Below are 16,075 nucleotides of genomic sequence, written 5' to 3'. Positions count from 1 at the left end.
ATATATTAATTGATTTTGAGGAGTGTGTAAGTTTTTCATAGAAATATGATAAAATCATTTACATATTACAAGGGGGGAGTTGTGGGGAATAGAGCGAGATAAAGTGAAGAACTTACAAGAATATGTGAATTCTTTTTCTGTATTTTATTTTCATTATTTCTGTGTTTCCCCTATGACCTGTATAATATGTGCAGTCCCATATTTACTTGAGCCTTGGCCAGCTATAATCATATTTACTTAACCTGAGCTGATGACATTTATCAGTATTTGACATTTATTGATATTTAGTTTATTAGCTGGACCACTATCTGCTTGATTAAGTCTGAGGGCCTGATTTTCTGTTTCTTCAGGAGATTTTGGGGAAGCAGAAACCTTCCATTCCAATCTCTCCAAATAGCAGTAACCAATTAGATGCCTCTTCCCTCCCCTTCTTAGTTCTCTCCCTTCTTGTGATATAATTTCTTGTATAAAAGCTATGTATCTTTACTACTTCTTTAGCCCTCCTTCTGCCAGCTTTCTCTTTCTTATCTTGCAATGGGATGGCTCATCCTCCGGAGGTTTTCAGTAAACAACTTTTCTGCCTTGTACTGAGTGATCTCTGAGTAGTCATTTTGGGTAAGGGTCTTCTACATCCCTCACACTTATAAGCACCATTTCTCACAAGCAGCCCTCCCCCTTCCTTATACCTTTTCCCTACCATTTCCATTTTCTCTTCCATTTAGCCTACCCTTTCCCTTTTCCCCTTTCCCCTTCCACTTTTCTATAAGGTGAGAGAAGTTTCTCAGTGAAACCAAATATGTCTCTCCCCCCCCCCCCCCCGAGGCTGGGGTTAAGTGACTTGCCCAGGGTCACACAGCTAGGAAATGTTAAGAGATCAGATTTGAACTCGGGTCCTCCTGAATTCAGGGCTGGTGCTCTATCCACTGCGCCACCTAGCTGCCCCCGAAACCAAATATGTCTAATGTTTTCTCTTTGAACTAAACCTTGTGAGAGTAATATTCACACAATGTTTATCCCCCTCCTTTCTTCCCTCAATTATAATAGGTTTTCTTTGCCTCTTACTGACATATACTTTCCCTCATTTTACCTCCACTTTCCCCTTTTTCTGGTACAGTCCTCTTTCCACCTCTAGTTTTTTTTTTTATATTATAACAGTAAAATCAAATTATATATGCATTCTCTATGTATACCTCTAACAGAAAAACAGTTCTCAAGAGTTCTTTTCTTTTTACCTTTTTATGCTTCTCTTGAGTTCTATATTTGGAGGTCAGATTTTTTGTTTAGCTCTGGTCTTTTCATCACAAATAAATGGAATTCATCTGTTTCATTGAATGTCCATCTTTTTCCCTGAAAGAAAATGCTCAGTTTAGCAGGATAGTTTATTCTTGGCTGCATTCCATATTCCTTTGCTTTTGTCAGTTTATCATTATAAGCAAAAGCCATTACAGGCCTGACCATCTTCATCTTTAACACCTTCTGCCATTTTTTTTCTTTAGTCAGACACTGACCGAGAAAAGTAAGGAAACTTAGAATGAGTTGATAGAACATCAGACACTGACAGAGAAAAGTAAGGAAACTTAGAATGAGTTGATAGAACCACATAGAGAGAATATTCTTTCCCTTGTGTGCCACACTGTACTTGTTTCCAAACCAATTTTTTTTCTGGGAGGAAAGTCACTATTTTTTGTTTCTCGGGGATCACAAAAATTAATTTTCCATTTTTGTTGTTGGTTATAGTTTCATCTACTCTGAGGAGCAGATCTACCTCTTATTTGTTTCTCTTTACCATATTATATTACCATAATATATCACATATATATATTACCTCTATATATAACCATATATATTCACTTACCATTTTATATTGAAAAACTTTGTTCTGTATTAGTACTTTACTGGTCTTAGTATTTACCTTCTATATTAGTTTTAGAGATTTACTTAGAGCATGAAGAGATTAATTGATTTGCCCCTAGAATCACACTGGCCAGTATTTGTAAGAGATAGGAAGGACTTGAACCCAGGTCAAGGCCTATTCTTATTCTATTTACTATACCACAAAAAAAACCCAACCCAAAACACCAAAAACTAGTTAACTAATTTTTGCTGAGGCAATTGGGGTTAAGTGACTTTCCCAGGCTTACACAGCTAAGAAGTATAAAGTATCTGAGGGCCGATTTGAATTCAGATCCTTCTGACTAAAGGGCTGGTGCTCTAACTAGCCACTGCGCCACCTAGCTGCCCCATCACTTTGTCAAAGGGAGGGTGTTGTGTTGCTTTCTTATATTTATTTTGGGGACCATTTCTTTTATTTGACTTTTTTTCATTTTCTTTTCTTGAAGCTTTTTATTTTCAAAAACAGATGCAAGGATAATTTTTCACCATTGACCCTTGTAAAACCTTGCATTACAATTCTCTCCCCTTTCCACCACTTCCTCTCCTACATGGCAAATAATCCAATATATGTTAAACATGGTAAAAATATATAAAAATATATGTAAATCCAATAGGGGCACACGTATATATGCAATTATTTTTATTAAAAAATATATAGCTTTTTACTGACAGAACACATATGCATGGGTAATTTTTTACAACATTATTCCTTGTACTCGCTAATATTCTGACTTTTCTCTTCCCTCTCTCTACCTCCTCCCCTGGATGGCAGGCAGTCTTATACATGTTAAACATGTTAAAGTATATACTAGATACAATATATATGTGCAGATCTGTATAGTTCTCTTGTTGCACAAGAAGAATTGGATTCAGAAGGTAAAAATAACCTGGGAAGAAAAAAATGCAAGTAGTTCACATTCATTTCCCAGCATTCCTTCTCTGGATGTAGCTGATTCTGTCCATCATTCATCAATTGGAACTGAATTAGATCTTCTCTTTGTCGAAGATATCCACTTCCATCAGAATACATCCTCATTCAGTATTGTTGTTGAAGTATATAATGATCTCCTGGTTCTGCTCATTTCATTCAACATCAGTTGATGTAAGTCTCTCCAACCCTCTCTGTATTCCTCCTGCTGGTCATTTCTTACAGAACAATAATATTCCATAACATTCATATACCACAGTTTACTCAACCATTCTCCAATTGATGGGCATCCATTCATTTTCCAGTTTCTAGCTACTACAAAAAGAGCTGCCACAAACATTTTGGCATATACAGGTGCCTTTTCCCTTCTTTAAGATCTCTTTGGGATATAAGCCCAGTAGTAGCACTGCTGGATCAAAGGGTATATACAGTTTGTTATTTTGGGGGCATAGTTCCAAATTGCTCTGCAGAATGGTTGGATTCGTTCACAACTCCACCAACAATGCATCAGTGTCCCAGTTTTCCCACACCCCCTCCAACATTCATCATTATCTTCTCCTGTCATCTTAGCCAATCTTTCAGGTATGTAGTGGTATCTCAGAGTTGTCTTAATTTGCATTTCTCTGATCAATAGTGATTTGAAACACCCTTTCATATATGAGTAAAAATAGTTTCAATTTCATCATATGAAAATTGTCTGTTCATATCCTTTGACCATTTATCAATTGGAGAATGGCTTGATTTCTTATAAATTAGAGTCAATTTTCTATATATTTTGGAAATGCTTTATCAGACCCTTTAATGGTAAAAATGTTTTCCCAGTTTATTGCTTCCCTTCTAATCTTGTTTGCATTAGTTTTGTTTGTGCAAAAGCTTTTTAATTTGATGTAATCAAAATTTTCTATTTTGTGATCGATAATGATCTCTAGTTCTTCTTTAGTCACAAATTCCTTCCTCCTCTACAGGTCTGAGAGGTGAACTATCCTATGTTCCTCTAATTTATATATAATCTCATTCTTTATGCCTAAATTATGGACCCATTTTGATCTTACCTTAAATGTGAATCCATGCCTAGTTTCTGCCATACTAATTTCCAGTTTTCCCAGAAGTTTTTGTCAAATAGTGAGTTCTTATCCCAAAAGTTGGGATCTTTGGGTTTGTCAAAAACTAAATTGCTATAGGTATTGACTATTTTGTCCTGTGAACCTAACCTATTCTACTGATCAACCTCTCTGTTTTCTTAGCCAGTACCAAATGGTTTTGGTGATTGCTGCTTTATAATATAGTTTTAGATCAGGTACAGCTAGGCTACCTTCATTTGATTTTTTTTTCTTCATTAATTCCCTTGAAATTCTCGACCTTTTATTCTTCCAGATGAATTTTGTTGTTATTTTTTCTAGGTCATTAAAATAGTTTCTTGGGAGTCTGACTGGTATAGCACTAAATAAATAGATTAGTTTAGGGAGTATTGTCATCTTAATTATATTTGCTCGGCCTATCCAAGAGCACTTAATATTTTTCCAGTTATTTAAATCTGACTTTATTTGTGTGGAAAATGCTTTGTAGTTTTGCTCATATAATTCCTGACTTTCCTTTAGTAGATAGATTCCCAAATATTTTATGCTACCTACAGTTATTTTGAATAGAATTTCTCTTTGTATCTTTTGCTGTTAGATTTTGTTAGTGATGTATAAAATTGCTGAGAATTTATGTGTATCCTGCAACTTTTTTATGCAATTATCTTGCTGCACAAGAAGAATTGGATCAGAAAGGGAAAAAAATGAGAGAAAATAAAATTCATGCAAGCAACAAAAGAAGTGAAAATGCTATATTGTGCTCACACTTAGTTCTCATAATCCTCTCTCTAGGTGTAGATGTTTCTCATCATCAAGATTATTGGAACTGGCCTGAACCTTCTCATTGTTTAGAAGTGCCACATCCATCAGAACTGATTATCATATAATCTTGCTGTTTGTTGCAGTGTACAATGATCTCCTAGTTCTGCTTATTGACTCAGCATCAGTTTATGTAACTCTCTCCAAACCTCTCTGAAATCATCTTGCTGATTGTTCTTATAGAACAATAATATTCCATAACATTTGTATACCATAACTTATTCAGCCATTCTCCAACTGATGGGCATCCACTCAATTTCCAGTTTCTTGCTATTACAAAGAGGTCTGCCACAAACATTTTTGCACATGTGTGTCCCTTTCCCTCCTTTAAGATCTCTTTGGGATATGTTGACTTTTTTTGAACAGAGTCAATTAAATATGCTTATGAGAAATAAGATTAGTTACAATTCGTTAGTTACACATGTAGGGGCAGCTAGATGGTGCACTGGATAGAAATCTGGAGTCAGAAGGACTTAGTTCAGATTCGACCTTAGACACTTAATGTGTGACCCTATGCAAGTCACTTAACCCCAATTACCATGCAAAAAATAAAATAAAACAAAAATGTGTAGTAATTGGTGGCATTTGTACCTAACTTAAAGCAGAGAAAGGAATAAGACTGCCATTCTTGAGTATTTTTTCCCCTTTACAAGTTAATCACCTGAGGGAGCAACTAGGATAAGAAAATATAGCTTCTCAAGATTCCCTAGAGGAAACATAGATTTGAGGAAGCGAACAGAAGTACTACTGTCATCTCTTCTTGATGTGTACCTTTTCCTTCTTTCTTCTCTTCCTAAAAATTCTTAATATAGCTGGAAATTTTGCCTTTCAGTTCTGATTTCCTATTCTGGATTTGGAAGAAAGGAAACTCTCAGGGATTTGTGACTTAGACTCCCTCACAAGGAAAGCCAGTCCAAGTCTTGCCAGAAGGACCATTATATTTGCATTTGTCTTAATATTTTTACTTCTAAAAATATTTTTATTGATTTGTTTTTGTTTTTGTTTTTACCTTGTCTGAATTTTTCATTTTTCTATGTTTATCAGACTTCATATTTTTTTTCCTTACAGGACAATAATATTCCATTATTTTCATGTATCACAAATTGTTTAGCCATTCTTAAGTTGATGGGCTTCTACATGTTTTCTAGATAATTGCCACTGCAAAAAGTGCTGATATAAATATTTTGCTCTTTTTTATCATTGATCTTCTTAGGCTATATATCTAATAATAGAATCTATCCCTGTGACTACAGGGTGGCATTTTAGTCACTTTTTTTCCAGATAATTCCAAATTGCTTTGCAGAATACTTGTATCAATTCATAGCTCTCTACCCATAGTGTCTTTACATAACTTCTCCAACAGTAGCTATTCCCGTCTTATGATCTTTGAGAGTTTTCTGAGTGTAAAGTAAGAACCTCAAATCTGTTTTGATTTTAATTTCTCTTGTCATTTAAAGTGTTCCTTCATGTGTTTATTAGTGGCTTGCAATTCTTTTGAGACTCGATCATGTCTTTGACAGCTTTTCTTTTGGGGATGGCTTTATACCTTTGACCCTTTTCCTCTCTTCACTATATAGACACTTCTTCTAAACATCTTCAAATTATGGAGATCCTAGCAGATCTGAAGTTAGTGTCCTTTGGGGAAAAGGATTCAAATTAATCTTATATGTATCAAATGTCTACTATGATCTTTCTTTCTTCCTTCCTTCCTTTTTCTTCCTTCCTTTTCCTTCCTTCCTTCCTTCCTTCCTTCCTTCCTTCCTTCCTTCCTTCCTTCCTTCCTTCCTTCCTTCCTTCCTTCCTTCCTTCCTTCCTTCCTTCCTTCCTTCCTTCCTTCCTTCCTTCCTTCCTTCCTTCCTTCCTTCCTTCCTTCCTTCCTTCCTTCCTTCCTTCCTTCCTTCCTTCCTTCCTTCCTTCCTTCCTTCCTTCCTTCCTTCCTTCCTTCCTTCCTTCCTTCCTTCCTTCCTTCCTTCCTTCCTTCCTTCCTTCCTTCCTTCCTTCCTTCCTTCCTTCCTTCCTCCCTCCCTCCCTCCCTCCCTCCCTCCCTCCCTCCCTCCCTCCCTCCCTCCCTCCCTCCCTCCCTCCCTCCCTCCCTCCCTCCCTCCCTCCCTCCCTCCCTCCCTCCCTCCCTCCCTCCCTCCCTCCCTCCCTCCCTCCCTCCCTCCCTCCCTCCCTCCCTCCCTTCCTCCCTCCCTCCCTTCCTCCCACCCAGGGTCACATAGCTAGGAAGTGTTAATCAAATTTGAACTCAGGTCCTCCTGACTTCAGGGTGCTCTATCCACTGCACCACCTAGCTGCCCCTATCTACTATGATCTTGGCATCAGAAATACAAAGATAAAAATTAAATATGCTCTTTCTCTTCTTTAACTTGCATTCTTCTGGGGAAAAAAACCTGTTGTCCAAAACTTAACTTATTCTTAGTTAGGTTTACTTTGATCAACATTAGCTTTCAGAGTTCATTTTTATAGTACTGATGTTATATTTTAAATTGTTCTTCAGAAGGCTCTGCTCATTTGCTTCATTTCATACAAATCTTTTTATGTTTCTTTGAAATCATCTACTTCATAATACTTTAAATCCTAGTAGTATTCTGTTATACTAGTATTCCACATTTTATTTAACTATTCCTCGATAGTTAGACATCTCATTAGTTTCCAATTTTTTTTTACCATCACCACCAAAACACCTGTTATAAATATATTTCTGCACATGGAACTCAACATTTTTTTTTAAAATTTCTTTCGGGTATGGTGGTATAATTGAGTCAAAGATTATATAATTTTCCCCCTCAGTAGTATTTTATTTTAATACACATAAAGATAGTTTTCAGCATTCATTTTTGTAAAACTTGTAAACTTTAAAATTTTTCTCCCTGCCTCCCTTACTTCTCCTGATAATAGATCAATCTGATACAGGTTAAATGTATGCAGTCATTTTAAACATATTTCCATACTTGTCATGTTAAGCAAGAAAAATCAGAGCCTTAGAGGAAAAAAACCATGAGAAAGGAAGTAAAGAAACAAAAAGGTGAAAATAGTATGTTTCGATCCACAATCAATCTCCATTGTCTTCTCTCTGGGTGCAATTGGCACTTTTTATCTTGTTTGGAATCACCACAACATTGTGGAGAACAGCTATGTCCGTTATAGTTGATCATCACATAATCTTTTTATTAACTGTATACAGTGTTCTCCTGGTTCTGCTCACTTCATTCAGCATCAGTTCACATAAGTCTTTCCAGGCTTTCTGAAATCAGCCTGCTCATCATTTCTTATTGAAAAATAATTACATTCATATACCATAACTTAATTAGCCATTTCCCAATTGATGGGCATCCACTCAATTTCCAATTCCTTGCCACTATAAAAAGAGCTGCTACAAACATTTTTGCACTTATGGATCCTTTTTCTTTTTTTAATTACTTCTTTGGGATACAGACCAGCAGTGAGACTGCTGGATCAAAGTTTTATAGTTTTTATAGCACAGTTTTATAATCCTTTGGACACAGTTCCAAATTGCTCTCCAGAATTAATTGGATCATTTTACAACTCCACTGACAATGTATATGGTCCAACTTTTAGCCATTCCCTCCAACATTTATCATTATCTTTTCTTGTCATTGAAGCCTGTGAGAAGGTATGAGGTTTTTGCATTTCTCTAATCAATAGTGATATAGAGCATTTTTTAATACAAGTAGATTGGCTTTAATTGTTCATCTGAATATTGTCTCTTCATATCCTTTGACCATTTATCAATTGAAAAATGACTTTTTTCCCCCTCTTTGCCAAAAGAATTTACAGACAAAAAAAGAAATAAAATAGGTACCGGGAGTGGCAAAGATGAAATAAAGTTGGGGTAACATATAATTAGAAAGGAATTTGGAAATGTCCATTAAAAGAATATGTCTCATGGCCCAAGCATGCCATTTGCAGGTTAGAGCCATAGAGGAGTTTAGTGAACTAACCAGAGTTAGCTAGAATAAGGAGAAAGGCACCATTAGTGAAAAGACACTAAAAGGAGGGAGAGAGAATAACCTTATTGTCATTTTAGTCCAGAAGAGAATTTAGCCATGAATGACTTATATGATATACAATGTTTAGTAACTTTTTTTGTCATAATTTCAAATTGCTTTTCAGAATGGTTATACAGATTAACATGACCAATAGTACATAAGAGTATCCTTTCCGACCTGTATGTGCCAAAATGTTTGTGGCAGCTCTTTTTGTTGTAGCTAGAAACTGGAAGTTGAATGGATGTCCATCAATTGGAGAATGGTTGGGTAAATTGTGGTATATGAAGGTTATGGAATATTATTGCTCTGTAAGAAATGACTAGCAGGAGGAGTACAGAGAGGCTTGGAGAGACTTAAATCAACTGTTGCTGAGTGAAATGAGCAGAACCAGAAGATCACTATACACTTCAACAACAATACTGTATGAGGATGTATTCTGATGGAAGTGGAAATCTTCAACATAAAGAAGATCCAACTCACTTCCAGTTGATCAATGATGGACAGAAATAACTATACCCAGAGAAGGAACACTGGGAAGCGAATGTAAATTGTTAGCACTACTGTCTATATACCCAGGTTACTTATACCTTCGGAAGCTAATAATTAATGTGCAACAAGAAAAAGGTATTTACACACATATATTGTATCTAGGTTATATTGTAACACATGTAAAATGTATGGGATTGCCTGTCTTCTAGGGGAGGGAGTAGAGGGAGGGAGGGGATAATTTGGAAAAATGAATAAAAAAAATAAATTAAAAAAAAAAAAAGAGTATCCTTTCCCAGAATAGTTTATTCAGTATTTACAAATTATTTTTGTAATAATTTGTATTTGTAAAACTTTGCCAAACCAATGCATATGAGATAGAATCTTAGACTTGATTTAATTGTATTTCATTAATTATCAGTCATCTGGACCATTTTTTCATGAGACAATATATAGCATGGGTTTCTTTCCATAAGCACTGCCTATTCCTATTCTTATACCATTTATTAATTAGGGAATGACTTCTTACAAATTTGAATCAGTTTCTTAAATATTTTGGAAATGAAATCTTTTATATAAGAAAACTTTCTGCAAAGATGTTTTTCTCCCATTTGTTTACCTTTAAATTTTAGCTTTACTAGACTTGTCTTTTCAAAAACTTTTGAATTTTATGTAATCAAAATTATCCATTATATTCTGATTCTCTTTACATACTTCCTCCCATGTTTCTAATTTTCTTTCATTTTTTTCCCTTCCACTCTTATTTTTATTTTTTTTACTTAAAAAAAAAAACAACACTTTTTTTTTTTTTTTTTTTAATCTCTCCCAGAATTGCTGCATTTTCCTTTGAGGTTTCCCTTGTAGTATCTTGGAGTCGTTCTTTTCTTCTGGGTTTGTGTCTTGAATTATCCTTTAGAATAATAGCTCTTTATAGTGGAATTCTCTTTTTGTTTGTTTCTTCATTCTTTTAGTCTTTTTGATTTTGGGTATTTTGTTAGGGTTGGCCTTGGTACACTTCTGAGATTATTTCTCACCTGAGGTATTTAGTTGTTTTTGGTCCTAATTTTTTATTGGGGATATTGATTGTTAATGTTATCTACATAAGATAAATATCTCAGGAAAAGCTCATACTGGCAATTTGTAAGTGTTCAGTGCTCCCAGTGTGATATGATCCAAAATGAAGTCTTTTCATTACTTTTTTAGTCTAAGCCCTGCAAAATCTTGATCTTTATATAAGATCTGAGTATGATGTTTTTGAGTTTGTTCTGTTTAGAAGTGCTGCTGGTCATTTTTCACCAGCTAGTAAGTTCTATAGGTTCAGGATAATCAAATTGCAGGCCTTAGTCTGTAATTCCTGCTTTGGTTATTCCCCTTCCTGCAGTCTTTAGAAGTCTAGAGATAGAAATCATTCTTCTGCTCCTAAGACTGTACCTATACAGCTGCTCCTTGTTTTTTGCTCAATATACAGCTCTCACTCTTGTCACTTATCCCTAGGTAGAGGTCTTTTTCTTGCTTGCGTGCATCTATGACCTAGAACTGGCTAGTAAGTCACAGAGTTGTCAGATGGCATTTCTTTCTAGTTCGCAGAAGTACTACTTGGTACTTCTTTCTGCCCCATTGCACAGTCTATGCCCTCTTTCAATTCTTGATGATACTCCATAGGATATGTTGCTGGCTTGACTCTATTTCCCACAGGCCTTTCTGTCTTATGCAATCTACAGTGGAAAAATGACTTGTGATTTTGTTTTTTCTCTTAGATTTTTCCTTATCAGGATTAGGTCTAGTTTGTTTTCTAGATCTTTGTGAAGAGGGTCTAGTAGGATAGCTGAGATGCGCTTGTTCCTGCTCTTCTGCTAGATTAAATTCCCTGTTACTAAAATTAAGATAATTTTGATTGAGACTAAGTTACTTAGAAGGCTAGATACAAAATTTACTATACGTATATTTATTCCATAGGTTTCCCCTCCCCCCCCTTTTTTTCTTTCCAATAATGTATCTTTATACTTTTGAGAGATATTCACTTTTCTTCTGCATTGTTGACTGGAACTGTATTGAGGAATTGAGTAGTATTTGAGATCTTTCACACGCAGATAATTATACATTATACATCTATATTTGGCTGGGAAAGTTGATCATTTTTAGCATATTTGACACAATGGAGCCGGTATTGTAATTGAACACTTTGGAATTTGTAGTTTGCATCAGTTATTGGGTCATTTGACTGCAATACATTTGTCCCAAAATCGAGTCAAACAGAGTATAAAGCTTTGAGGAATACCTATATAGATGATTTTCATATGTTATTAAAACAGTCTCTTTTTTGTCATTCTTTTTCAATCCCAACAAAATACTTCATAGAAGAATTTAGATCCTAATTCTTCTGCTAACTACCTTTTGACTTTGAGTCAGATCCTTCCCCGTTCTGGTCATCAGTTTTATCCTTTGTAAAATGAAGGGTTTGGGTTACATAGATCAGTGTTAAAACCTTGTGATCTTAAGAATGCTGAGAAATGCTGTGCAATTCTTAAATTTTTTTGAACTAAAATAGAAGTTATTTTAGAAACTTAAACCTTTCATTAGATTTTGGCCACAGAGATGATTGTAGTATTTTTACTTCTATAAGAAATAGTGGGAGTTTTATTGACTAATAGATTTTTGATATTATTGAAAAACTTAAAATCATTTTGAACTTTGGCAGAATAGGACCATCTACCTTTCATTGATCAAATTGTAAAAAGTTTTGGAATAATCTAATTTTTCATCAATTTCAGAGTTAAAGATGCCTCGGAGAAAGAAGAAAGTTACAGAAGCTCCTGAAACTAGGAGATTGGAGGAGGAGAATCAAATCCTCAAAGTAAAGAAGATAGAAAATTCATTTATTGTCATCTCTGATAGCGATGAGGTTAGTATTATGAAAAGTAGAACTCTGCCCAAGAGAATGTGATATAATATTAGACTGGATTTAGAATCAGAATACATGGGTTCTGATCCTGTTTCTGTGATTTTACCCTGTGCATATTAATATATCACTTAACCTCTTTCATCCTCATTTTCCTTATTAACATATAATGAGGCTGGATTCTATATCTTTAGTTGCTTCCAGATTTTATAGTTTTGCTTTCTAAATTAGCCTAACTTATTGTTGAGTGCAGGTTATGTTGTTAGCTGTGTTTTCATGTCACCTGCTGCCTCTTTATTTTTTCCTCTAAAATGTATTATGGTGTAAGTTGATAGCTTGATTCAGAGCCAGAACAAACTGAATTCTAGTCTTTCCCCTGACACACATTGTTTATCCTTCAGGCAACTTTGTATTACTATCTTAAAGTGGGGAATAGTTGCCAGTCTTCATTGGTTGAAGTTTACCAGATCCAAAATAAGGTTTGTTTTGAAAAAAACTTACAAAACGTTTCTGAAAATATCTTTCCTGAAAATGCTTACAACTGCTGAGTTCACTTTCCACTTTTGTAGTTTACTTTTTAAAAATAAAATTTTATTGATTCTTCTGTTTTATCATATTTCAAGTATCCTTCTCTCTTCCCAGATAGTCATCCCATATAACAAATAGTACTATCAAAGAGAAAAAAAAGTTGGCTTAACTAATCAATACATTAAAAAAATTTTTTTTTAAAGTACAATAAATAACAGCTATGGACATGTACCACAGTTTGTTTTGGCTAACAAACAGTTTGTTTGGGCATCTACTTTGTTTCCAGTTTTTTACTATCTCAAAAAGTGCTACTATAAATCTATTGGCATATCTGGGAACTTGCTTCTTATTAGTGGCTTCCTTAAGATCTGAGCCCCAGATTTGACTCTTTGGGTCAAATATAGTGGACTTTTTAGATACTTTATTTGCATAATTCCAAATTGCTTTCCAAAATGAAGTCACAGTTTCATCAACAATGCATCAGTTTATGTATCTTCCCACAACCCCTCCAACATTGTCTTTTTCACCTTTTGTCTTTGCCAATTTCAAGCATGCAGGTGAATTTTCAGTGTTTAGATGTTCGTTTCTCTTATTAATGATTTGGAGCACTTTTTCATGTAGCTGTGAATACTTTGAAGTTTGGTTTTTTTTTTTAAATTGTTCAAAATCTATACTTGATAATTTATCAAAGTTATTAGAATAATTTGATTTTTAAAAATTCCCCAGTAGATCACTTCCATAAAATTTATTCCAGATGAATTAATTTTGTCTCACGAAAGCTTTTCAGTTTCATGTAATTAAAGTTACTTATTTTATCTTTCATAATAGTCTGTCTCTCATTTGGTTAAGAATATATCTCATCCATAACTATGAGAGATATAAGCCCCTCTTTGTTTCTAATTTTTTGATAAAATGATGTTCAGCATGAAGGTCTATTTTAAATGTATAGTGTAAGGTAGTGGCCTAAGCCTAGTTTCTTTCAAAATATTTTTTTAGGTTTTCTAACAGTTTTTTTTAAGCAAATAAGGAGGTTTTTTGGGGTTTTTTTTGAATAATTTAAATTTTCTAATTTATCAATCCTTTAGTTATTGAATTCTATTATTTCCAGTTCTCCCTTGTCTAGTCTCTTTCATTGAACTTTCTCCACATTTTAAATTAATATCAGATGGTTTTGGTGACTGCTGCTTAATAATGTAGTCTGAAGTCTGGGAGTACTATTCTTCGGAGTACTATTCCTCCTCTCCTCCCCTTTGTCCTTACTTCTTTTCATTATTTCCTTTAATAGTCTAGATTTTTTGTTTTTCCAAATGAATTTTATTGTTATTTTCTCAAATTCTCTGATGTATTCCTTTGGTCATTTGGTATAGCATTTAAATTGGTAAATTAATTCTGGTAGTATTATGATTTTTATTATATTGGTATGGCCTAGCTACGAGAACTGAACAATTTGTCCAGCTATTTAAGTTATTCATTTCTTTAGGAGTTCTTTGTTAATATATGGGGCAGAGTTGTTCAATCCAGTTGTTGTTTATTGTATTTGAATTGTTTTATTTCCTTTTAGTATTGTCTTCCTTATAATTGTGTATATTTTGCTTCTTTCTTCACTCTTGCATCACTTAATAGAGTGGTAATGCATCTTCTCAGTGTCTGTTTAATCATTTGGTAGTATCAAGTACTTTGGTGGAAAGAGCTTTCTTTTCTGGATCTTTAGGAGTTATAGCTTCTGATGAGGCAGGGACTACATGATTTGCAGAGGTAGTTGATAGGTTTCATCTCCAGGAGTTGACCTTCTGATTGATGATTATAAGGACTGAGCTGGTAATTAGTTGATGGTCTGAGAAGATATTATTCTTGGGGCTCTTAGAGTTTATTTTCCTATCTGTGGTTAGTATTAGTGGAGCAGGAATTACTTCAACACTAAATCTAAAGATGTGTGCCGCTAGTTCCTAGGGGACCAACTAGGAGAATGTGAAAGTATGAACATAACCCATTACCACTGCTGAAAAGAACAACTGTTAATAGCGTATAAAGAAAGACAATTCCATTTTAAAATGGTTGCTTAATCAAAATGATATCCTGGGGGAGAGATAGGATCTGGCATATGCTAGATAGACCAAATTATCTTTCCCTGCAGACACTGGAGACAGCTAGAACCAAGAGCCTGGGGATAACTGCACAACTCTAGGTGATCAGACTTGCTTTCATGCTTTTCTTTGTCCCTTCATTTCTAAGTGTCTTAATTTAAAATGTCAAATCATAGATTTAAAAGTGATTAGTACTTTAAAAGATCATCCATTTTAGCAACATTACTTTACAGATGGGGAAACTGATATTTGGAGTGGTGATGTTGTTTGCCCAAGGTTACACAAATAGTAAATTGTAGAGCTTATATTTGAACTGAGTGCCTCCGAATTTATATCTATGGCTATTTTCACTGTACTATATAAAATATACCTATCCACGTGAATCTTTCTGAAAAGTCTATTCTGTTGTAGAATTACCCTTGTGAAAATTTTGGTAGGAGTATCTGTCATACTGCCAGAAGAAATTTGCCCACATGGGTCACTATCCAGTTAGATTCTGTATGAAAACAGTTCATATGGCTAGTTGATGAATTGGATTTATCTATCTCTGTCTATTTCAATTTTCACATCCTCTATTTTAAGATCCTTAGCTGTCACTTTGAAGTATTCCTGGTGGATAAAAGCCTTTGCTTTCCTAAGACATTGAAAAACAGTCTCAAGCTGCCATAGTATTTCTTCAGTTTTTTAGAAAACCATTTATTTAATCTTGCAGTTTTGGGTTTTTTGTTTGTTTTTTTAGCTTTTGTCTACATCTTTTAAAAAGATGTACTACAGTTTAGTTGCCACTGTTTTGCTGAAAATTAAAAATGATCTTTTCACATTAGTATACTTTCTCCTCTCATTTACACTTGTTATCCAAGTTTTAGATTATTGACACAAACTATTGATTTAATGTATATTCTTGGGCAGCTAAATAGCACAGTGGATAGAGCACCAGCCCTGAAGTCAGGAGGACCTGAGTTCAAATCTGGTCTCAGACACTTAACACTTCCTAACTGTGTGACCCAGGGCAAGTCACTTAATCCCAACTGCCTCAGCAAAAAAAAAAAAAAAAAAAAAAAAAAAAAATATATATATATATATATATATATATATTCTCTTAATCATTTTCTTTTACAGATTTTTGTTCTTTTCAATCACGTCTGATTCTGTGACCCCATTTTGAAGTTTTCTTGGCAAAGATATTGGAGTGATTTGATTTCCTTCTCCAAATCATTTTTTACAGATGAGGAACTGAGGCAAACAAGATTAAGTGACTTAACCAGAGTCACACAGCTAGTAAATGTCTGAGACCAGATTTTAAGTCAAAAAGATAAAATCTTCCTGCCTTTAGGCCTAGAACTCTGTCC

General features: G+C 34.5%; 1 protein-coding gene across 7 annotated transcripts in view; it reads left to right on the top strand.

Annotated features, from left to right (window-relative positions):
- Nucleotides 1-16,075, top strand: part of UIMC1 (ubiquitin interaction motif containing 1) — a 142,672-nt gene that overhangs the window by 41,463 nt on the left and 85,134 nt on the right. For all 7 annotated transcript variants that reach the window (XM_074292211.1, XM_074292212.1, XM_074292214.1 and 4 more), the window contains exon 2: nucleotides 11,987-12,117. In XM_074292211.1, coding sequence (XP_074148312.1) covers nucleotides 11,995-12,117 — 123 coding nt within the window. In that variant the 5' untranslated portion in view covers nucleotides 11,987-11,994. The remainder of the gene's footprint in view (nucleotides 1-11,986; nucleotides 12,118-16,075) is intronic.

The sequence above is a fragment of the Sminthopsis crassicaudata genome, chromosome 2, assembly GCF_048593235.1.
Source record: "Sminthopsis crassicaudata isolate SCR6 chromosome 2, ASM4859323v1, whole genome shotgun sequence".
NCBI lineage: Eukaryota > Metazoa > Chordata > Mammalia > Dasyuromorphia > Dasyuridae > Sminthopsis > Sminthopsis crassicaudata.
This window is presented reverse-complemented; position numbering and strand designations above follow the sequence as displayed.